Here is a 25,973-nt window from a genome sequence, read left to right on the forward strand (position 1 = left end):
TCTCTCTCTGAAAACACCCCTGCTGATCAGTGACTACTGGGACTCCAAAAGAGACATCAGTCTCACCTCTGTTTCCCCTGACAGACGACTGGTGGGGAGGCAGGAAGGTTCCTGGGTTTCTTGAAGAGTCACGGTAATTGTGTCAGGGCGCCGAGCATCGTTCAGCGGAACAAAAGGCCACCTCCAGTGACAACACTTTATCCTATTTCTTAGTAGTGAGGTGATGAGGTAATTTGTTTGCTGTATAATGATATGAGGGAATAGCATTCTGTGGTATGATGACACACACACTTCTCTGGCTTTTCAGTCTGTAACGACCAAAAAAACAGCTCCTTGACTTTCTCTTATGTTTTATATGATCAGTCATTGCTGTTATTTGATGTATTTTGTACTTTTTATTTGATAGATTTTTTCTTTTTTTTAGCTTGACTTGATGCCCTTGTAAAGAGTATTGTGTTTATTGGACAACTCTATACTGTGGGTTAAATAGAAGGCTCCTCCTGTCCTGAGATAGAGCCCAGACCCTGGTCAAGCTTTAGAGCCAGGCCTGTCCAAACACTCCAAACAGCAGCCTTGTAAAGACGACCCAGACTGGTTGGGGTAGTCTGCTTTCCATCCCTGACTCTTTCACTGTAATGGGGATTTAAAGATAACCTGTTGAGTTTTGACTGTTGAATACTAATTGTAGCATTACTGCAGAAGTGTTTACAGCAATTAAGATCTACACAAGAGGTTACTATTCTTATATATATATGTGTGTGTGTGTGTGTGTGTGTGTGTGTGTGTGTGTGTGTGTGTGTGTGTGTGTGTGTGTGTGTGTTTGGGCATGGTGGATTTAGTTGTAATGTCAAAAATGTCCTCATCTTGTTTGCCATATTGGAGTTTATTGGGTTTGAACTACCTAGTATAGTGTCAAGCATAGTGTCAAGCACGATAGTGTCAAGCACGATTACGTCGCCTGGTCACAATAAATGACCCAATATACCACCTTAGAGTTGGTCCTATTTTTAGTTGAACAAAATCGATCCCAATCAATCTTTTGTAACGAGCTTGTCAACAGCATTGCCATGGGTTCTGTAGCCTCACCAAAGCCTCTAACTTTAGGTGAAAGTTAATACGTCTGCAATGGTGTTATTGATGGGAGCAGAGTCATAAAGTCGTCCAGAAATATAAATCTGCACAGTGACTGACCGTTCTCTGTTCTGTCCTCTCTTTCTTCCTCTCCTGTCTCAGGGCACCTTCACAGAGGTCCCGGCCTCTAATGTGCGACGTGTCATCGCCCAGAGGCTGACGCAGTCCAAGACCACCATCCCTCACGCCTACGCCACCATCGACTGTGACCTGGGCGCTGTCATGCAGCTCCGCAAGGAGATGGCCAAAGGTGAGGCCACAGCACATCAGAACATAACAGGGCACAACACATCACATCAGAGGTCGACTGATTATGATTTTAACGCCAATACCGATTTATTGGAGGACCAAAAAAGCCGATACCGATTAATCGGCATATTTTATTTATTTGTAATAATGACAATTACAAGAATACTGAATTACCACGTATTTTAACTTAATATAATACATCAATAAAAATCGATTTAGCCTCAAATAAATAATGAAACATGTTCAATTTGGTTTAAATAATGAAAAACAAAGTGTTGGAAAAGAAAGTTAAAGTGCAATATGTGCCATGTGAAAAAGCTCAAGTTTAAGTTCCTTGCTCAGAACATGAGAACATATGAAAGCTGGTGGTTCCTTTTAATGAGACTTCAAAATTCCAAGGCAAGAGGCTTTAGGTTGTAGTTAATATAGTATTTATCGGACTATTTCTCTCTCTACCATTTGTATTCTATATACCCTTTGACTTTTGGATGTTCTTATAGGCACTTTAGTATTGCCAGTGTAACAGCATAGCTTCCGTCCCTCTCCTCGCTCCTCCCTGGGCTCGAACCAGGAACATATCGACAACAGCCATCCTCGAAGCAGCATTACCCATGCAGAGCAAGAGCAAGTCTCAGAGCGAGTGACGTTTGAAACGCTATTAGCGCGCACCCCGCTAACTAGCGCGCACCCCGCTAACTAGCGCGCACCCCGCTAACTAGCGCGCACCCCGCTAACTAGCGCGCACCCCGCTGACTAGCGCGCACCCCGCTGACTAGCGCGCACCCCGCTGACTAGCGCGCACCCCGCTGACTAGCGCACCCCGCGCTGACTAGCGCGCACCCCGCGCTGACTAGCGCGCACCCCGCGCTGACTAGCGCGCACCCCGCGCTGACTAGCGCGCACCCCGCGCTGACTAGCGCGCACCCCGCGCTGACTAGCGCGCACCCCGCTGACTAGCGGGCACCCCGCTGACTAGCGGGCACCCCGCTGACTAGCGCGCACCCCGCTGACTAGCGCGCACCCCGCGCTGACTAGCGCGCACCCCGCGCTGACTAGCGCGCACCCCGCGCTGACTAGCGCGCACCCCGCGCTGACTAGCGGGCACCCCGCTGACTAGCGCGCACCCCGCTGACTAGCGCGCACCCCGCTGACTAGCGCGCACCCCGCTGACTAGCGGGCACCCCGCTAACTAGCTAGCCATTTCACATCGGTTACACCAGCCTAATCTCAGGAGTTGATAGGCTTGAAGCCATAAACAGCGCAATGCATGAAGCACAACGAAGTGCTGCTGGCAAAACGCACAAAAGTGCTGTTTGAATGAATGCTTATGAGTCTGCTGCTTGCCTACCATCACTCATTCAGACTGCTCTATAAAATATCAAATCATAGACTTAATTTTAACATAACACACAGAAATACGAGCCTTTGGTCATTAATGTGGTTGAATCCGGAAACTATAATTTAGAAAACAAAACATTTATTATTATCGCGTATACCCTGACTCTGCGTGCAATGAACGCAAGAGAAGTGACACAATTTCACCTGGTTAATATTGCCTTCTAACCTGGATTTCTTTTAGCCAAATATGCAGGTTTAAAAATATATACTTCTGTGTATTGATTTTAAGAAAGGCATTGATGTTGTATGCAACGCAGGAAACGCTAGATAAACTAGGAATATCATCAACCATGTGTCGTTAACTAGTGATTGTGATTGATTGTTTTTTATTATAAGATGTGTTTAATGCTAGCTAGCAACTTACCTTGGCATCTTACTGCATTCGTGTAACAGGTAGGCTCCTCGTGGAGTGCAATGAGAGGCAGGTGGTTAGAGCGTTGGACTAGTTAACTGTAAGGTTGCACAATTGAATCCCCAAGCTGACAAGATAAACATCTGTCGTTCTGCCCCTGAACAAGGCAGTTAACCCACCGTTCCCAGGCCATCATTGAAAATAAGAAAGTGTTCTTAACTGACTTGCCTAGTTAAATTAATTCATTTTTTTTAACCGATTTCAAATCGTTATGAAAACTTAAAAACGCCCCTAATTAATCGGCCATTCCGATTTAATCGGTTGACCTCTAATCAGAACACAACATAACAGGGAACAACACATCAGAACACAACATAACATGCACAGCACAACACAAAGCTGGTCAAAGATGAATGCTGTTTGTGTTCAAGTAAACAGTAGCGCGACATCACACAACCCAGCTGAACACTGAGGGATATAGGTAGCCTAGCCTCCTTATCGCTAAACATTGCATCATTATTGCTAAGCAGGGAGCTGAGTGACATGAGCCTTAAACGGGATCTCCCCTTATCAGTACTGCCACATGTGAGCGTGTTCCCTCCACTCAGCCCCTCCAAAGCTTCATTATGGCACCCCTCATGTCTCTTTTGTAACTGTTCCTATACTTCTGAGTATAACAATGTTCAAAGTTTCACCCAGAACACCTCCATATGTATTTGGACAGTGAAGCTGCATTTCTTTTATTTGGCTCCTATACTCCAGCATTTTAGATTTGAGATATGTTTCATATTAGACGACAGTACAGAATGTCAGCTTTTATTTGAGGGTGTTTTCATACCTATCTGTTATACCATTTAGAAAGAAACGTGTGTTGAATTATGATGGCTGAGAAGGTTACAGAGGCACAGATACCATACCCCCCCCCCCAAAAAAATGCTAACCTCCCGTTATAATCATCATTATTCACGATTCATTCATGATTTTTCTTATTATTGGCATTATCAGAATTAATTTAGAAGTGCTCAGAAACATCTTATCTACTCACTTAGAAAGAAAATGACTCCATTCATCATTCACCATTCAGTTACTATTGTGCAGAACATAACCCAAAACAAACAGCAAATGCATCAGAGTTTGTAGTCACAAGCTTGATGTAGTCTTTGCGTGCAAGGAATATGGGACCAAATACTACACTTTTGACTACTTTAAAACCCCCCAATGTCCACGCCCCTGTGGAAATGTAATTAGCATAATACATCTGCTTAAAAACATTTTTTTAATTGGATGTTGCCGATGTCGCACTTCCGCATCTGCGGTGAAAGGTGACAGCTAGAAAAGTGTTTGTCAGTGTTTTGTCAGACCATGAGACAAATGTCTAAAAACCTTTGTCATGATGGGGTGTTGTGTGTAGATTGATTAGGAAAAAAACGATTTAATCCATTTTAGAATATGGCTGTAAATGTAACAAAATGTGAATGGGTCTAAATACTTCCCGAATGCATTGTATGTACTGTGTACCCTGCATGGCATTGTCATGTCATTTAAGCAAGGTCCCATGGGGGGGTATTCGGTGGCCATTTCCTTTTTTAAATATAATACATATATTGTTGGGTGTCTTTATTTGAAGTGTTCCACAGGCAAAGGAGAGACTTTTATTTGCAGGACACTCCGAACTCAAACGTCTCCAGTCAGCCAGGATAATCATGTATTCCGGGTTCAAAGCATGTCACATTGATGTGCCCTGTGATTATATCATCGCAGCAGGGAAAAGGTGTCTGCTAAACGCCTAAGAAAGGGAGAGATGGAGAGAAGAAAATGAGGGTGAGGGAAAGGGGGAGGGAGAGAGAGAAACTGAAGGGGTATGGAGAGAGAGGAGGGCTGGTGTTTCTTTAGTGATATGACATGAAGTGATTAGGCAGGGCTGGCAGTGCCTAACCAATTCAGTCCTGCAGGGGATTCCTTGCATGTTATCCTTTCACTCCCTCACCTCTTCTCTCATCCCATTTCTCTCCACCAATCAAATTAGCCAAGGCATTGTGCACAACATATGTTCCATGTTTCTTCTGCTTAATGGCTTCTCAGTAAAGGGAGGTACAGGTAGACTACTCTACAAGAAGAGAGAGAAAGATAAAGAACATTGTTTACACGTGTCATAACTACCACCCGATGGTGTTTGTTTTTTATTTATACTTGGGCCCGAGCCAGACCAGAAACTCCATGGTGTTTTGGTGGGGTGGCACCAGGGCCCAGAGTTGTTCCTTCTCATTTTACATGGTCAGGAAAAACTCCTGGTCCAGCTCATTATTCCTTTTAAGAGATGCGAGATGAATGCAATGCAACGCGGCCTTATTAAATCTAAACCTGACAGTTAAACCCAACTTTATTTATATGCTCTTCAAGATGACCGTGACAATGCATGTAATACATTTCCATTTCCAAGGAATTAAATAATGACACTGACCCAACTCCAGCCACTTTAATAATGGGAATTGATGGGAAATGATGTAAATATATCACTAGCCACTTTAAACAATGCTACCTTATATAATGTTACTTACCCTACATTATTCATCTCATATCCATACGTATATACTGCACTCTATATCATCGACTGCATCCTTATGTAATACATGTATCACTAGCCACTTTAACTATGCCACTTTGTTTACTTTGTCTACATACTCATCTCATATGTATATACTGTACTCCATACCATCTACTGTATGCTGCCCTGTACCTTCACTCATTCATATATCCTTATGTACATATTCTTTATCCCCTTACACTGTGTATAAGACAGTAGTTTTGGAATTGTTAGTTAGATTACTTGTTGGTTATCACTGCATTGTCGGAACTAGAAGCACAAGCATTTCGCTACACTTGCATTAACATCTGCTAACCATGTGTATGTGACAAATAAAATTTGATTTAATGATTCCTATAATTTTAAAACGCGGAGTGAGTGGCCATTCCAGGCTTATTAGCTTCAGTGTTGTGTGTGTTGAGGTATTCTCTATCCTCTGTCCGTCCGGTTGTTTTCCCTTGTTCTCTTTGTTCAGAAGCACAGCGAATTTCACAGTTAGCTCATTAGTGATACTTCTAACAGCATTCATAACCGTCTGCCGCCAATGGGCACTCTTAAACAGCCCAGGACTAACGCCAGGCCCTGCCCACTCCACCCCGGGTACTGTATTGAGGACAGGAGAGACAGTGAGGTATATAGGCGAGAAAGAAAGCGAGACAGAGGAAACCTGGAGGACAGAGAATGAGACGGATGGTAGAGGCAGGACAGAAGGTCAGGGATGTATAAAATATTTGCCTGTTGTTGCTAGAACGTTCCCAGAACACATTTTTAATGGTTCCCAGAATGTTTAAATAAGTTGTGGGAACAGTCTAGTGCAAACATTGTGGGGACATCACAATAGATATGTTCGCAAAACACAAGCTGTCCAGTTGTTCGGATTATTATAGGGTGCAAAATTTATTAATCCGATGTTACAAGAACGTTCCCAGAACACATTTTTTATGTTTGTTTCTTTTCAATTTCTTAAAAAAAAAAATTAAAAATCTCCCCAATTTCATGGTATCCAATTAGTTAGTCTCGTCTCACGGACTCGGGCGAGGTGAAGGTCGAGAGCCAAGTGTCCCCCCCAATCACAACCGAACCAATCCGCACTGCTTCTTGACACAATGCCAGAAGCCAGCCGCACCAATGTGTCGGAGGAAACACCGCACACCTGGCGACTGTCTCAGCATGCACTGCGGCTGGCCCGCCACAGGAGTCGCTAGTGCGCGATAGGACAAGGACATCCCTGCCGGCCAAACCCCCCTCTAACCCGGAAGACGCTGGGCCAATTGTGCACCACCCCATGGGTCACCCGGTCGTGGCCGGCTGCGACAGAGCCTAGACTCGAACCCAGAATCGCTTGTGGCATAGCTGGCGCTGTAGTGCCTTAGACCACTGCGCCACTCAGGAGGTACCCCAAACACATTTCTTTAGGTTGTGGTAACATTGTGGGGATATGATGAGAGGTTCCCAAAACACTAAAGCTGTCAAATTGTGCTGACATTCAGATAATGTATGTATTAGGGTGCACAAAACATTCCTTTGATGTTGCAAGAATTTTGACATAACAGCCTTTGAGTTTTGTAAAGGTTCCCGAAACATTTCATGCATTTGTGGGAACAGTGTGGATACATTACAAGAGAGGTTCCCAGAACACAAAATATGCTCAATTGTGATAACATTTATGCAATGTTTAAGTTAGGTAGCACAGGACATCCCTTTAATGTTGCAAGAATGTTGACAGAGCACTTGGTCTAAGTTCTTTATTAAAGGTTCCCAGAACATTGCATTAAGTTATAGCAGTTGTCTGGGATGTTGCAAGAATATTCTTGTGATATTCACATAGGTTACACAGAACATTCCCACAATGTTCCATTATTTCCCCAAAACAGTGTTTTTTATGACGTTCATAGCATATTTGTTTTAGGTTTAACATATTTCATTCTGGGAACCTTTTAAAGAACAGACAATGTGTTCTAGGAATGTTCTTGTTACATCAGGGAAATGACTTTTCACCCTAAAATAAACATTGTAGAATCAATTGCCCATCTGGACAGTTTTTGTTTTTTGGGAACGTATATTTTGGGACGTCCCCACAATGTTCTCACCAGACTGTTCCCACAGCCTAATCATACATTCTTGGAACCTTTTTAAAGGGCGGTTTAATCTTGTTCTATGAGCGTTCAACATCTGGAAAATGTTTTATAATGTACAAACACTCTATAATCATCATCACGACCGGACATTTTGTGTTATGAGAACATTTGCCGCGACCTAACAAATGTTCTGGTAACTTTAGCTGAACCAATTTTGGTTTGCTGGGAGGCCTCTATTTGTCCTAAACACACATGATTAGTAAGTCTGAATCTTCACATCATCCTATAGCTTGCATACCAGATGTCACCTGCCATGGTCTTTGGAGAAGTTGGTATTTGGATAATTAACTTACCTGACTAGCAGCTCTTGAATTATAGATCTGGAGTGTGACAACTGTTGTCTTTTTCCCCCCCTTTTTTTCCCAGCGGAAATCAAAGTGTCCGTCAATGATTTTATCATCAAGGCCGCTGCTGCTACGCTTAGAGTAAGTACCATGCCTGTTTCAGTCATTCTGTCAATGTTCATTTCCATATGAATGTTTTTGATATATCAACAGTGCCCATAGAAAGTGCACAGCCCTTTGCAAAATGTGTGTTGCTTCACAGCTTGGAATTTATTCGGTTTTAGTTTCCTGAGCAACAAATCCACGTCACCATTGCAGATCCCCTGAAGCCATTCCTCCCCATCTGTCCCTAGTTCAAACAACCCCATTTATATTTATCGACTGACTGGTGGTAGGCTAAGGCAGGCACAGAGCTTACTATTGTCTGGCTGATGGGCAGACTTATAAATGGACACCAATTCCCAGTTAATTCTAGCACGTCTTTCGGCCAGTTGATGGGAATTCTGAGAGGTGAATACTCCTTTCTGGAAAGTTTTTCTAAATTAATTTAGTACATTTTTTCATGGCAAGGAAAGAGAGGGAAGGAAAACATTTCTGTAGTAGGGAAAATGTCTAGATTTTCAATTTCCTGCGCTCTGTCTGAAGATTGGGCATGTAATCGGCAAACAAAATCTGTAGGATTCAGCTGGGTGCCTTAGCCAGTACAATTTGTGGAGAGGATAAGCTTTGATTTTCATAATGTGCATTTTGAATATGAATATAGCTCCTTTGTGTGACTGACTGTATCCATGGAGACCGGGACAGAGGTGAATAAAAGATGAGAACGTGGCTCACAACTTTGTTAGGACCTACGGCCGTGGCTTTTGTCAGAGCAGTGAATCTACTATCACACTGGCCCATTCACCTTTCACCCTGGCCCATCCTTACTTCTGTGGAAACATCTTATCTTAATATGTTATTGTATCTTATCAATCGTGGTAATAGGACAGGGTATAGTTTCAAGTTTCATTGTCACATGCAAAGGATATGGCAGGTGTAGAACAGTACAGTGAAATGCTTAACCTATCATTTATCTGCATGTCCAGCCCTTATACGCAGAGTGTACAAAACATTAAGAAAACGTTCCACACTCAATTTGTTGGGGCATGGGCTCTACAAGGTGTTGAAAGTGCTCAACAGGGATGCTGGCCCATGTTGACTCCAATGCTTCCCACAGTTGTGTCAAGTTGTCTGAATAACCTTTGGGTGGTGGACCATTCTTGATACACAGAGTAAACTGTTGAGCATAGATAACCCAGCGGTGTTGCATGACACAAACCGGTGCACCTGGCAGCTACTACCATACCCGGTTCAAAGTCACTTAAATATTTTGTCTTTCCCATTCACCTTCTGAATGGCACTCATACACAATCCATGTCTCCATTGTCTTAAAGCTTAAACATCCTTCTTTAAACTGTCTCATCACCTTCATCTACACTGATTTTGAAGTGGATTTAACTATCTGTGGTCACTAAAGATCCCATGGTATTTATTGTAAGAGTAGAGGTCTTAAACCTGGTTTCCTGTCTACATTTCCAATCTGGCCCTTATACCATCATGGCCACCTAATCATCCCCAACTTCCAATTGACTCATTCACCCCCCCTTCTGCCATGTAACTATTCGCCAGGTCATTGCTGTTAATAAGAATGCCGTCTCAGTTAAATTACTTGGTAAAGTAAGGGTTAAAAATGTTGTGCCAAGAGCTGTTAATGTTTCAGTGTATTTTGCCCCACAATTGAGTGTGTTCACATTTTCCTATTCATGACCACGAGACAAAATTGACAAACAGTTGCATTCATGAGTTTTATTGCCAAATGTCAATAAAAAAAACCTGATACAAACTAATTTATGTGAGTGCTGTAAGTACATAAATTGTTAGCTCAGTGGGAAATGAATATCCAACTAGTCAGTGACAACTATTTTGGAGTTTGTGAAAGCAGCAATGTAAGCTTATTACGGTATTATAGACACTGTCCTTTGTATTCCTATAATCTTCTATGTAGAAAAACCCTTACCTTCTAACGACTCTTGTGTAGCTTGTTAGTCTCAGCTTTTTATATATTGCATTTAATAGTTTGCAGTTCAAACCATTCCGACTCCGCAGACATTTTTTGGTTTATAAAAAGTCCGCTCAAGCTCAGACCCCGTTAATCACACAGACTCACGGTTGGTAGAAGAAAACTATGAATCCAATGGTACAACCCAGAAGCTCAAACACACATGTTTTAAAAGGGGTTAGAAGTCCTAAATCTCGCTGGTGCGACAGTGGGACTCAATGGGTTAACTTGCAAGCACTTTCCCAACAATGCAGAATAAAGGTAATAATAAAGATTAGCAGAAAAGGTGAAATACATAAATAAATAAAACACGAGAATGCAGTTATGTACAAGTCAGTACCATTAATAATTGGTGTAGGTACAGTGCATTCAGAATATATTCAGACCCCTTGACTTTTTAAACATTTTGTTACGTTACAGCCTTAAGTCATCATCAATCGATACGCGATACCCCATAATGACAATGCAAAAACAGGTTTTTAGAATTTTCTGCTAATGTATTACAAATAAAAAATTATTACATTTACATACAGTTGAAGTCAGAAGTTTACATGCACCTTAGCCAAATGCATTTAAACTCAGTTTTTCACAATTCCTGACATTTAATCCTAGCAAAAATTCCCTGTTTTAGGTTAGTTAGGATCACCACTTTATTTTAAGAATGTGAAATGTCAGAGTAATAGTAAAGTGATTTTATTTCCGCTTTTTATTTCTTTCATCACATTCCCAGTGGGTCAGAAGTTTACATACACTCAATTAGTATTTGATAGCATTGCCTTTAAATGGTTTAACTTGGATCAAACATTTCGGGTAGCCTTCCACAAGCTTCCCACAATTAGTTGGGTGAATTTTGGCCCATTCCTCCTGACAGAGCTGGTGTAACGGAGTCATGTTTGTAGGCCTCCTTGCTCACATGCTTTTTCAGTTCTGCCCAAACATTTTCTATAGGATTTAGGTCAGGGCTTTGTGATGGCCACTCCAATACCTTAACTGTGTTGTCCTTAAGCCACAACTTTGGAAGTATGGTTGGGGTCATTGTCCATTTGGAAGACCCATTTGCGACCAAGCTTTAACTTCCTGACTGAAATGAGATGTTGCTTCAATACATCCACATACTTTTCCTGCCTCATGATGCCATCTATTTTGTGAAGTGCACCAGTCCCTCCTGCAGCAAAGCACCCCCACAACATGATGCTGCCAACCCCGTTCTTCACAGTTGGGATAGTGTTTCTCTAAAAAGTGGGATCTTTTTCCCCATCTGCAGTTGCAAACCGGAGGCTAGCTTTTTTTATGGTGGTTTTGGAGCAGTGGCTTCTTTCTTGCTGAGCGGCCTTTCAGGTTATGTTGATATAGGACTTGTTTTACCTTGGATATAGATAGTTTTGTTCCTGTTTTCTCCATCTTCACAAGGTCCTTTGCTGTTGTTCTGGGATTGATTTGCACTTTTCGCAACCAAAGTACGTTCATCTCCAGGAGGAAGAACACATCTCCTTCCACGTTCCTGATGAACGTGGTACCTTCAGGCATTTGGAAATTGCTTCCAAGGATGAACCAGACTTGTGGAGGTCTACACATTTTATTTCTGAGGTCTTGACTGATTTATTTCGATTTTCCCATTATGTCATGCGAGTTTGAAGGTAGGCCTTGAAATACATCCACAGGTACACCTCCAATTGACTCAAATTATGTCAATTAGCCTATCAGAAGCTTCTAAAGCCATGACATCATTTTCTGGAATTTTCCAAGCTGTTTAAAGGCACCGTCAAGTTTGTATGCGAACTTCTGACCCCCTGGAGTTGTGGTACAGTGAATTATAAGTGAAATAATCTGTCTGTAAACAATTGTTGGAAAAATGACTTGTGTCATGCACTCAGATGTCCTAACTGGCTTGCCAAAACTATAGTTTGTTAACAAGAAATTTGTGGAGTGGTTGAAAAACAAGTTTTAATGACTCCAACGTCCGAATTCAACTGTTATGTAAGTAAAGTATTTCATTTTTTTCGCTTTGTCATTATGGGGTAATGTGTGTAGATTGAGGATTTTTAAAATATATTATATATATAATATATCCATTTTAGAATAAAGTTGTAACGTATCAAAATGTGGATAAGTCAAGGGGTCTGAATACTTTCCGAATGCAGTGGGAAACCCTTTGGGTAAGGGGGAAATAGCCTCATTGGCAACCTGGCTGTTATCAAATGTTGAAGTCAGATGTCAATTATGTATATGGAGGCTTTTACATTGACATTTTAGTCATTTAGAAGATCTTATTCATTTCCTTCAGCAAAGTCAGTGCTAGCAGAAAATAGAACTTTCACAGTGCAGTTGTGATTTCACCTCCAGAAAAGGGCCTTCAGAGCTCTAGGAATATTACATATATTCATCTTCTGAGGAAGTTTGTAAAGATAGTCAGAATAAAATGGATAGAAATATTAGATCAATATGTCTATAGACTGCAAAAGCATGAACATCATGAGCACGCACACACACTCACACTCACATAGGATAAGATTTTGGCTACCATGGGATGGCAATGCCCCCATCCACAGGGCACAAGTGGTCACTGAATGGGTTGATGAGCATGAAAAAGATGTAAACCATATGCCATGGCTGTCTCAGTCACCAAATCTCAACACAAAGAAACACTTATGGGAGATTCCAGAGCGGCGCCTGAGACAGCATACCTCCAATAGAGTACTATTGTTGGCGTTTCCTTTATTTTGTCAGGTACCTGTATTTTCCCACTGTAATCAGCCTATACTCCAGAGTTTTATGTTTACTGTTCTGTTATTGTATATTCTGTATGATGTCTATGTGCATTTTGTTTGTATATTGTCCATTGCTGGCAGCACCGTCTCAGTAAGGCAAGTTGTGGGTATGTGTAAATGTAGGCGATTCTGAGAGTCATTGAGTCGGTCTTCCTTTATCCCCTTCTCTTCCACCCTTCCACTCTCTCTCCCCCTCAGTCCTTTTCTCGTCCTCAGTGTCTAATCTCCTCTGACAAAATCTGACCTGACCTTTGCCTTCAGGAGCTGCCGGAGGTCAACGTGACCTGGTCGGGGGAGGGGCCTCAGGCGCTGGACTCCATTAGCATCTCCATCGCTGTGGCGACCCCAAAAGGCCTCATCACCCCCATCATCACGAACGCTGCTGACAAGGGGGTGCAGGAGATCTCAGCTAATGCCAAGGTAGGGTTGATCACCTCTCTACCGATACCTGGGCACTGTTGAGCTCACAGTTCAGAATGGTGGCCTTATGTACTGTTGGAGAAATACATGCCAGTGAGCTGCTAACTATCCTGGCCGGAGGGGATTACAATCATTAAATGTTACAGTATCTGAAATGGAATTAGCTGTCTCCATTATTTAATAGTAGTTACAAAACACTCAAATTAAAGTTCCACTAAAATGAGTGTAGGACTGTACTATCACCAGCAGCCCTTTGCTCTGAAACTGACTGAGACTGCATTCCTTTCTTTAGAAAGGTCAGGCTGGGTAATGACTTTTTAGTGTGGAGTCTCATTCTGAATCACTCTCTAGGTAAACACATTAGCAGGGTTGGTGGCATTTACCTTCTTGGACAGGGACCAGGGAGTATTGCAGATCTGGGTTCAAATACAGGTGTATTTGTTATTTAAATACAAGTAATTATTTTCTGTGTATTTAAGTAATGTGGCCCGAATCAACTGCTTCTATTGGAAGTATTTGAAAGTATCTTCAAATAAGGACCTATAAATAGCCTACGATTTTGAACATATTTTTAAATCCCTGGGTTAAATGCATTGGAGTGTATTTGAGTCCGTGTGTTTGACTATTTTCATGCACCTGCTGTTATTGACAAATAGATACAGACCGCCACCCCTTGTTTTACCGGAGGCAGCTGGTTTATCTTGTCGATGCAGCATAAACCCCGCCAGCTGTATGTTATCCATGTTGTCGTTCAGCCACAACTTGGTGAAAACATAAGATATTACAGTTTTGAATGTCGTCTTGATTGGGGCTCATCCAGTTTTTATTATCCAATGATTGCACGTTGACTAATAGGACGGATGGTAGAGGCAGGTTACCCACTCGCTGTCGTATTCTTATAATGCATCCTCAACCTACGGCCCCTATATCTCCCTCTCTTCTTCATGCGAATTACGGTGATTGGGGCCTTGTCCAGTGTCTGAAGTAAAACCTTTGCGTCCGATTCATCAAAGAAAAAATCTTTGCAAGATTTAAGAACTGCAAAGAATAATGCGGTGATGCTGTGGTAGAGGCCTGAAGTACAACCCTCCAGACCTGGGTTCACCTGTTTTATTTATTTTTGACTTCAGTTTATTTTAGTAAATACTTCCTTAACACTTATTTTTCTTCACTGCATTGTTGGTAAGACTTTCACTGTAAAGGTCTACCTACACCTGTTGTATTTGGCGCATGTGACAAATAAAATGTGATTTTTATTTCAGCATCCAGCTATCAACTGAAGGTGCCATAATTATACATAAATATACATACAGATATGATGAGAAAAGATCACCATGCTAGATCAGTAGAAGGTATATAAAGAGGTTTATAGTGGGGGTCGGTTTACATAGGCCTCAGCTGCCATAGGCCACTAATGGAGTCTACAGAACCACGAGTCATTCCTTACCCTCAAGTGACTGCCTGCAGCTGGGGAGAGCGGGAGGGAGGGAGAGCTCAAACACACTTGTACATGCACATTCATTCTGGCTCGCTCTCACACACACACACAACACACCGGTGTGCCAGCTTAAGAAATAGACTTCTGTCTCAAGAGGCTAGTGACTAGGCTGTGTCACCAGCAGTGACAATGTATATCCCCTCAAATGGTGGACATGTGCTCCCGATTTTGTGGCCCGCCACAACTCATTACTGTTCTCTAATATTGACTCTCCCCAGAGTGCACACAATCGCTAACAAGACACACACACAACCATGTATATACACTCGGACTGTTCTCTTTCTCATGCACATTTACTACACATTAAATGTGAGTCAGAAGCCTGGTTTGAGTTAGGGCAGAATGTAAACCCCTTATCAGCAGCTAATTGAATACAACATGTGGTCTGGAAAATACACAGAGCGCTCACTGGCTACCATGCCTGAATCCACTGAAAACATGATTGCTTCTCCTTTCAGTGCTTTTATCGCAAATGGAACCCCGTGTGTTCTATTGCGCCTCTGGGGCTTTTGACATAGTGTTTTAGATAAAAGCAGCTTCACTGCAATATCTATAAAGCATATTTCCATTTGAATGAGCATGACGTACATGAGAGCTGTATGTAGGATTATGATACGTCATATTGATTTTTTTGACTTTTGATTGAAGAAGGAATGTGTGTTTTCATGTTATTGTTTGTAAAGCACCATTACATTAGAGAACTGCTCATCTGTCTTCTCTGCTCACTGAGTCATGTCAACTCCCTTACTCAGTCTAGTCGATTCAGGTCAATAGGGAGGATGACACACTTAATACATTTGGTGAAGCAGCAACTTGGGCTCTCACTCCATTGTAGCCAATAAAGGGAAAATGTATAGTATTCAAAAGTACTACTGTGTTTGAAGTTTACCCAGGACTTGTAATCAACAATGGTGTCAACTGGAGTTAGACTACAGGACATGCATTCAGAGCTGTAAATCAAAATGAGTCGATTGTTTACACACAACGTTAATTTACCAATGTTCATTTAGCAGAATATTGTTGTCATTAGTCCAGTGCCGTCACATTTCACCCCAGATGCATTTACATTACATTACATTACATTTAAGTCATTTAGCAGACGCTCTTAACCAGAGCGACTTACAAATTGGTGCATTCACCTTATGACATCCAGTGGAACAGCCACTTTACAATAGTGCATCTAAATCTTTTAGGGGGGGGGGTGAGAAGGATTACTTATCCTATCCTAGATGGCCTGCTTAGGTTCCTTCCAAAGACTAATAGCTGATTTGGAGAGTGTGACGCAATTGCGGAGGCCAAATCGAGCTCCATATGGCGATGCCATGCACCTCCTAATTTTTTTTAACAATGCAGAGCTCCGCAAAGCATAAGTAGTATGAATAACTTGACTTCGACAGAGGCCGTATCGCAGTAAATGCTGTATGGCCACTGCAAATGACAGATTGACCTTGCAGAGCCTTTAACTCTAAATTAGTGGGATTTTTCATTCAAAGCAATAGCCTGCAGTGTTTCCTCCCACTCAGCCAATTTAGCTCTCATTGTGTTAATGAAAAAGCAATGTGTTGACTTCGATGGGGTTCAACAGAGTAGTATTGAACAGCACTCTTCTCTAGCTCTGTGTGTTGATGCCTAGGTTTATTTAAGTGATGCTAACAGAAGCTCTGGTGTGAAGCCCTTTTATTAATGCAGTTGGGGTGTTGACAGTATGAACTCTTGAGTGAGGATTGCCTTTAGAATGTTATAACCATGTCATGTTGGAGGGAGGTTGTCAGCATTTCAACATTACAGTATGGACTTCCTGGTTCAACGATATCACTGGAACTGCTAGACATCTGATTTGATAGATGTGATTGAACCAGCATCACCTCTAGACAGTAGATCATTGATTTGAGTTAGGGCAGAATGTAAACCAGTTTATCCCTGACAATTTCATTTTAGAGTAAGTCCAGTGGATCATCTGACCCCATTAGATGACTGACTAAATGCTGATCTCTTCTCTCCAGGCACTGGCCCAGAAGGCTCGAAATGGGAAGCTGCTTCCTCATGAGTACCAGGGAGGCTCCTTCAGGTAAACACAACACGCCCTTGCTATTGGGCTAGGAATTGCCAGGGGCATCACGATACGATGATATCGTGATATTTAGATGCCGATACGAAATGTATTGCGATTCTCACGATTCTATATGTATTGCGATGGGATACTGTGATTTTTTTTTATAGTGACTTGACATTCCAAACATATTGCTCACAATACATTGCCTTCATAAAGTATTCATACCCCTTGCTTAGTCCACATTTTGTTGTTGCAGCCTTAATTCAAAATGGATTAAGTATTTTTTTTTTTCTTCAACCATTTACACACAATGCCCCATAATGAAAACATGTTTTTAGACATGTTTGCAAATGTATTGAAAGTGAAATACAGATATCTAATTTACCACCAAGACTCTTTCTAGAGCTGGCCGGGGGAGAAGGCCCTTCGTCAGGGAGATGACCAAGAACCCATCGTCAGGGAGATGACCAAGAACCCAATGGTCACTCTGACAGAGCTCCTCTGTGGAGATGGTTGTCCTTCTGGAAGGTTCTCCCATCTCTGCAGCACTCCACCAATCAGGCCTTTATGGTAGAGGGGCCAGACGGAAGCCACTCTTCAGTAAAAGGCACATGACAGCCCGCTTATAGTTACCAAAAGTCACCTAAAGGACTCGGACCATGAGAAACACATTTCTCTGGCCTGATAAACCACAATTGAACTCTTTGGCCTGAATGCCTTGCATCATGTTAGGAGGAAACCTGGCACCATCCTTTCGGTGAAGCATGTTGGTGGCATCATCATGCTGTGGGGATGTTATCCAGCGGCCGGGACGGGGAGAGGCTTCAGCTGCTATAGGCCACTAATACAAACCTACAGACCTGGGTTCACATGTTTTATTTCTTTTTTACTTCAGTTTATTTTAGTAAATACTTTCTTAGCACACTAGTCAGGATATAGGGAAAGATGAGCGGAGCAAAGTACAGAGATACTTGATGGAAACATGCTCCAGAGCGCTCAGGACCTCAGACTGGGGCGAAGCTTCACCTTCCAACAGGACAACTCTAAGCAAACAGCCAAGGCAATGCAGGAGTGGCTTTGGGACAGATCTCTGAATGTCCTTGAGTGGCCCAGCCAGAGCCCGGACTTGAACCTGATTGAACATTAATGGAGTTACCTGAAAGTAGCTGCACAGCGACGCTCCATCCAACCTGACAGAGCTTGAGAGGATCTGCAGAGAAGAATGGGCGAAACTCCCCAAATACAGGTGTGCCAAGCTTGTAGCGTCATACCCAAGAAGACTCGAGACTAATCGCTGCCAAAGGTGCTTCAACAAAGTACTGAGTAAAGGGTCTGAATACTTATATAAATGTGATACTTCAGGGTATTCTTCTCACTATGTCATTATGGGGTGTAGATTGATTCAAATATGTGTGTGTTTGTGTGTATTTCATCCATTTTAGAATAAGGCTTTAACAAAATGTAGAACAAGTCAAGGGGTCTGAACTCTTTCCGAATGCACTTTATAAGCACTTTATTTCTCTCCTGAACTTATTTACACATGCCATAACAAAGGGGTTGAATATTTATTGACTGAAGACATCTTTTCGTATTTTGTTAATTTTAAAAACATAATTCCACTTTGACATTATAGGGTATAATGTCTAGGCCAGTGACGCATTTGAATTTAATACATTTTTAAGTCAGGCGGTTACATAAAATGTGGAAAAAGTCAGGGGGTGTGAATTCTTTCTGAAGGCACTACTATGTCTGCTGCAGAGGAACAAGAGAGAGCCATGACAAAAAAAAGTTCTGAGCAGTCATGTAAATATGTGTTGGCTCCATATTTCAAAAGATGGAAAGCAAGCTATGAAGAAAGTTTTGGTGCAGGTACAGCCAACAAGCACAAATATAATATTGCGATGAAGTGCCCTAGACCACTGCACCACCCTGGAGGCCCCCGAGGTGTCCAGTTTTAACTTGTTTGTATAGCGAGTTAAATTAACAAATATGGATTGTCAATGAAAATTGGCAAATGCAAAAAATCTCTCCTCACATCAACCCTCAGCACAGTCTGGGTATTTATATGCTGACCTCGAGCATCTTGTTATTGGTCAATACTCCTGTCCACCGTTGATTGGCAGATGTGTGAAGTAAATGTGCGTGCCCACGGAACAGTTTTTCTAGATGGAGGGAGAGACATCCGCAGAAGCTCAGTCATCCACATAAAGGGATGCACGTGCAATTATTGAACTGGGAACATTTTCACGCAGGGAGAAATTTTACAGCATGATGTCACAATTCGAGCGATTGGGAACTATTTCACGGGGGAAGATTTGTACATGGCACATGGCACAAGGCATGAGGTAATAATTCCTGTATAGTTCAGTGGTCTGCTGATAGGGAAGCAGTCCTAAATGTCCTGCTATTAGTTATAACCCAGACCCATAAAATAGCTAGTCCATATATTATGCATATTCTACATTATCACATGCAGGCATGAAGAGAATATGTGAACAGACGACAAGAGCCATCAATTACATGGCCATCCATTCCAGTGGAGGGAGGGCGGGCTGTTTTAATGCATTCAAATTAATGGGGTCTTTTAGACATAAATGGGCTTTTTGTCTCGGAGAGGAGGATAATTAATTCCTATACAGGATGTGAGCTCTTTCTATCTCTCCTTGAAGATATACTCAGCAAATAAAGAAATGTCCCTTTTTCAGGACCCTGTCTTTCAAAGATAATTTGTAAAAATCCAATTAATTTCACATTAACCAGCACCTGTGGAACTGTCATTAACTCTTAGAACTCCAGATCCCGGATCCGGGATCGTGACTACAGCTCAAGCTCATTACCATAACGCACAATGCAAAAAAATATTCTTAAAAATATTTAACCTCCACACATTAACAAGTCCAATATCTCAAATGAAATATAAACACCTTGTTCATCTACCCAGCAAGTCAGATTTCTAAAATGTTTTACGGCGAAAACAGCACATATTTATATTAGATCACCACCGAAACAAAAGACAAGCGGCGGCCATTTTGTCCCGAAAAAAATAAAATTTAAAAGTAGGATTCAAAAATAAATAATTCACTAACCTTTTGAAAATCTTCATCAGATGACAGTAATATTACATGTTACACAGTACATTTTTTTTTTTTCAATAATATGCCATTTATATCCATAAATCTCTGTTTACAATGACGACATTTCAAAAAATGCTACTCAAATGTCCGGAGAAATGATGATAGCTCCGACAGATAACGTCAGATAACAAGCAATAAACATGACTAAATATACATGTTCTACATCTATTTACAAAGATACACTTCTTCTTAATGCAACCGCATTATTACCGTCCCTGGTAATAAATATGTAAATATTACATTTATTTTTAACGTTACAGACATCGTTCACTTGGCTATACTAGGAGTCGGCGCTCGGATATTAGCATTATGTCTCCTCTACGTTTGGAGTCCACAGAAACCCAAAATAACCACATAAATATTCCCTTACCTTTGATGTTCTTCCATCAGAAGACGTAGAAGGAGTCATACTTACCCAATACATCGTTTGGTTTCACGTTGTGTGTCTCTGTATTAGCATATTTTAACAGCTTCGGCTGAAATGCATCCAAAATGACTTCTGGTCCAGCACTCTTGCGCATCAAAACTTCCAATTTACATATTATATGTCGACTAAACTGGTCAAACTATGTGAAAAATCGAGCTTTATGATGTTTTTAGCATGTAGAACAAAGATCAGTGCGAACAGACAAACCGGCTTCAAATGCTGGATCATGGAAAAGAACGTACTCCAAATCGGCCGCGCTCAATAGAGGGCCTGTTTTTCAGAGGGACACGAGCAATTTCGCCCGCCAAACGTCGAGGGCTCGTGGGATTCTCACAATGAACGTGCCATTTGAAAGCAGGCATCGCCCTGAAGAGAGACTGTTCCTGGATCGGTAGCTGCCTGGGAAGGGTGGGGGCGATGACGTCAAAGTTGACCCAACTTTTCTCTTCACAAGAGAGAGTTTGGGAGAAAGGCTGCCCTGAGTTCTGCTTTACATACAGACATAATTTAAACGGTTTTAGAAACTTTAGAGTGTTTTCTATTCAATAATAATTTTTATATGCATATATTAGCAATTTTGGGAAGAAATATTTTCAGTTTACTATGGGCACGCACTTTCTCCAACGGGGGCAGTATAGAGCCCTAGGCTTAAGTGGTTTTAAGACACCAACTTTATCCATTCGTCCATCCATCCATCCCCAATGGCTGTATGTCATTAAGCCACACAGCAAATTGCCTATGGATGTTATTGCTCACCAGACACAGCTAGGATGGTCTCTCTGTGTTTACCTCTACCTTTACCTTTACAAGTGGCACATTGTCTTTGTCTGTTGAGGAAATGTTCCCTCTGGTGTCCTCTTGTAATTCAGTTTTAATTCACCTATATTCACCTATATATTCCACTCCTCTGTTGTATTCAGTTTTAATTCACCTCTCACCCTTCTTTACGATGTGAGTGTGTTGTATTGAATGTATTAGTAACAGGGAATCGGTAGTAAAAAGGCCCCGTTATCTCTGACTAATCTCCCCTTGGTTAATTGTCTGCATGTTTTCCCTGGCTGAGCCATACTTATAATGGGATATCCATTGTCTCCTATCTCTCTCATTTCCCTCCCTTCTCTCACCACCCTTCTTTCTTTCTCACACTCCTTCATACCTCCCCCTCATTCTCCTGTCTCTCCTTCCCCTATTTATTACTCCCGATTCCTCACAAATCAAATGAGCTTTATTGGCATGAAATATTAAATCTCTCTCTCTCTCGCTCTCTCTGACAGTATTTCTAACCTGGGAATGTTTGGCATCAGTGAGTTCAGTGCGGTGATCAACCCTCCCCAGGCGTGTATCCTGGCTGTGGGAACATCAAGGGCTGTGCTGCATCTGACCGAGGAGACCGGTGCCCTGAGCACCCAGCAGCTGATGACCGTCACCCTGTCCAGCGATGGGCGCCTTGTGGACGACGAGCTGGCATCACGCTTCCTAGACAAGTTCCGTGCCAACCTGGAGCGGCCACAGCGCATGACACTGAACTGAGAGGGGGATGAAGAGGAAGTGAAGGAGAGCAAGGGAAACACTTCCATCATGAAGCCTATTTCATGCTTGTAAGAGAAGCGGTCAGACAGTTAATTTAAGTTCATTTTAACTAAATGACCATTGTCAATGCACATTTCAATGTTAGGTGTGCTATTGGCCTGTACATAGTATATAGTCGTTTTGACTGTTTATGACCTATGCTATGTCCGGATCATCACTCCTAAGGCTTTGGGATGGAGGTGTGTAAGTGTACTATTGCTGCAGAGGTCTATGTTCTGTAGTGGAGCCCCAGACAAATGTTACCATAACAGGGTACGTCTCAGTTAACCTGAGGGAGGTGGGAGCTGCATGGGAGATATTCTAACGCACCATGTTGGTATCTAAAGTGGCTATTCCAGTCCCATATATAAAGTCCCAATGCAACGACCCATGTCACAATTAGTTCTCATTCTTTCACCTGGATAATTCTAACATGTTTTTGTACATTTCTTTTGTGTTTATTATGGGCCATCAAAGCACTGCATTTCTTCTGTGCAACTCATTCTACCCTTGACAGAGTGAGTGGTACTTTGAAATTCCTCTGAACATTCTGACTGTTGTGATTTTTGGGTCTCATGATAGGTTGAGGAAAGCAAACAAGTCCACTGATATCTCTCACGATTGTGCGTATGAAAGGTTTTAACTTATTTAAATACAAATATAGTCTACCATAACCATCCCCAAAACAGATATATATATTGACAAAGCAAACTAATAAATTGCATTCAACTCACAAAAGGCCTACTGTTCTGTGTTTTATTTACCAATGTCTCCTCCATCCTGTCTTATATGATCCTCTCCAGTGTAAATACAGATGTGTCTGGGTCTGTGTGTGCTTAATTGGAATCTGAAGCCAGAGATTTGCATAGAAACCAATTAGAATAATTTGCTGGCTAGAGAGGGGTGTTAAGCCTCCGGCGGCAGATGGATTTGCGCTCTAAGTATGTTTAGAACAGCTGTTTACATGTGTGTGTCAGCACTGGTGGGGCACTGTATCCTCCATAAACACACAGACACTGTATAACATTTCCAGTGTGTCCAATGACATCAGTATCCCACTCCCTTTACCCCGACAGAGCTCATCTTTGTTAAATCAGAGGTGCTCAATATAAGTTTGACTTGGAGATCTGAGGCGTTCCCGGATTCATCTTATCCCCCCTTGTGAGAGATCACATGGCCTGGAGGATGACCCTGGGACCTGCGCCGTTGACACACAATGTGAGAAGCACTTTTAAACAGGTCGTACATACGTGCACTTGTCCAATGAGAATCAAATCAAATGTATTTGTATAGCCCTTCGAACATCAGCTGATATCTCAAAGTGCTGTACAGAAACCCAGCCCAAAACCCCAAACAGCAAGCAATGCAGGTGTAGAAGCACGGTGGCTAGGAAAAACTCCCTAGAAAGGCCAAAACCTAGGAAGAAACCTAGAGAGGAACCAGGCTATGTGGGGTGGCCAGTCCTCTTCTGGCTGTGCCGGGTGGAGATTATAACACAACATGGCCAAGATGTTCAAACGTTCATAAATGACCAGCATGGTCAAATAATCACAGGCAGAATAGTTGAAACTGGAGCAGCAGCACGGCCAGGTGGACTGGGGACAGCAAGGAGTCATCATGTCAGGTAGTCCTGAGGCATGGTCCTCCGAGAGAAAGAGAGAATTAGAGAGTATACTTAAATTCACACAGGACACCGGAGAGGACAGGAGAAGTACTCCAGATATAACAAACTGACCCTAGCCCCCTGACACAAACTACTGCAGCATAAATACTGGAGGCTGAAACAGGAGGGGTCAGGAGACACTGTGGCTCCATCCAAGGACACCCCCGGACAGGGCCAAACAGAAAGGATATAACCCCACCCACTTTGCCAAAGTACAGCCCCCACACCACTAGCGGGATATCTTCAACCACCAACTTACCATCCTGAGACAAGGCTGAGGATAGTCCACAAAGTTCTCCGCCACGGCACAACCCAAGGGGGGGGTGCCAACCCACTTTTATTATTATTATTATTTATTATACACTTTTTGTTACAGCACCCATACTCTCAAACATTCCTTTACAAGTGATCTATCCCTAAACACGCTACCTATCAATCAAATTGATTTATAAAGGCCTTTTTACACCAGCATATGTAATGTACATTATATTTTGCCATCTGAACAGCCTCAATGCATTGGGGAATGGACTCTACAAGGTGTCGGAAGCGGTTCACAGGGATGCTGGCCCGTGTTGACTCCCAATGCTTCCCACAGTTGTCAAGTTGGCTGGATGTCCTTTGGGTGGTGGACTATTCTTGATACACACGGAAAACTGTTGAACGTGACATATGCACTCAAATCGTGTGCCTGGCACATACTACCATAACCTGTTCAAAGGCACTTAAATATTTTGTCTTGCCCAGTAACCCTCTCTCTGAATGGCACACTTACACAATCCATTTCTCATGGCTTAAAAATAATTTAACTTGTCTCCTCCCCTTCATCTTCACTGATTTGATGTGGATTTAACAAGTGACATCAGTAAGGGATCATAGTTTTCACCTGGATTCACCTATGTCATGGAAAGAGCAGGTTTGTAGTGTTTGTGTACTCAGTGTATATGTCATTGTCTTTCAGGAAATTGCTGATTCTATCTACTGTAGGCACAGGAAATTCAGACACTTGCTATATTCAGAAAGCCTATGGTATTCCATGTGTTTCAAAGGAGAAATGAACACACCAATGAAACATGAAATCCACTAAAATTATACTGGTTACAATTACCAGGACCCAATTAAGAGTCCCCTCCTAAAAGGCAACACCAATGCATAACCCAGGTCCTTCCCACTATTTCACCGGCGACAGTGCTGTTTCCATCGCTCACACGGCATACAACCACACTACAATGACCGTGGTGAGAGAACATTTTGTTCTTCCTTTGAGGTTGGCTGGAGCCGTTGCTTTGGAAGCAGGGAAAGATGTGTGCATTCTGTGTTTGGGGGAGATAGACAAGCGGGGGTTCAGGGGGCACACAGGCAATTGGCACCACACAGCTGCTTTCTACAGTGTGCCCATTGTTCTTCCACCCATTTCCACACACACCCAGCCACTGTCTCCTAGTTACCACGGTGATGGAAGGTGCGCTAAAGAAAGAGAGAAGAACAAACACCTCTGAACATTTCAGCTGGAGTTATAACAACCTCGCTACAATATAGGGAAAATACTCCTGTTACAGAATGACAGCTATTCTGTTCCCACTGTCCCTATCTCACACACAACCATGAAAGGCCAGCTTAATATTTTGTGGTGTTCAGCTATTGTTTTTGACAGTGCCGTACCATATGATATTTTATGTATACAGAATATGTGCAAGACGTTTGTTGTGGTATAGCTTTGCTTTTTACATAGGATGAAATATGCTATTACCCTAAATCCCCCAATAGCCGCACCAGCCAAGATAATCTCCATCCTCATCTCTGCCAATTGAAAATTGAATCCATGAATTCCATAGTAATGGTCTCATATCCCCTCCATTGTGCAGGCTGCTGCATAGTATATATGGATGCAGGGGAGGCAGCAGCTGTTGCATGCATGTACAGTAGGTTTGAGTCCACCTATGACAACCATTGGCCCATAGATTAGATTGGGCCAAAGGTCTGATTCTACAACCAGGGGAGCGGCTATGGAGGGGGTCCACCAAAGACTCTGTGTCATACCAGGGAGATTCACAGGATGGAGAGGGGGTGGTCATTGCTCCTAAATTATGAGTTTATACATCATTTCACAACCATTGCTTGGATGCCATATGAGGAAGGCACCTACCACAGAACCTTGGCACTAGACCAGTGGAAGTGTTGGTAACGTGGATACATTCACATTGCCAGTA

The 25,973-nt window shown here is 42.3% G+C and overlaps 1 protein-coding gene across 1 annotated transcript in view; it reads left to right on the plus strand.

Moving 5' to 3' along the window:
- Positions 1–22,841, plus strand: part of pdhx (pyruvate dehydrogenase complex component X) — a 72,342-nt gene extending 49,501 nt beyond the window's left edge. Inside the window, exons 7-11 of the mRNA XM_035798407.2 lie at positions 1,234–1,381; positions 8,219–8,277; positions 13,264–13,422; positions 16,924–16,988; positions 21,809–22,841. Of these exons, the coding sequence (XP_035654300.2) occupies positions 1,234–1,381; positions 8,219–8,277; positions 13,264–13,422; positions 16,924–16,988; positions 21,809–22,064 (687 nt within the window). The 3' untranslated portion in view covers positions 22,065–22,841. The remainder of the gene's footprint in view (positions 1–1,233; positions 1,382–8,218; positions 8,278–13,263; positions 13,423–16,923; positions 16,989–21,808) is intronic.
- Positions 22,842–25,973: the final 3,132 nt, after the last annotated feature.

This window comes from Oncorhynchus keta, chromosome 22, assembly GCF_023373465.1.
Source record: "Oncorhynchus keta strain PuntledgeMale-10-30-2019 chromosome 22, Oket_V2, whole genome shotgun sequence".
In the NCBI taxonomy this organism is placed as follows: Eukaryota; Metazoa; Chordata; class Actinopteri; order Salmoniformes; family Salmonidae; genus Oncorhynchus; species Oncorhynchus keta.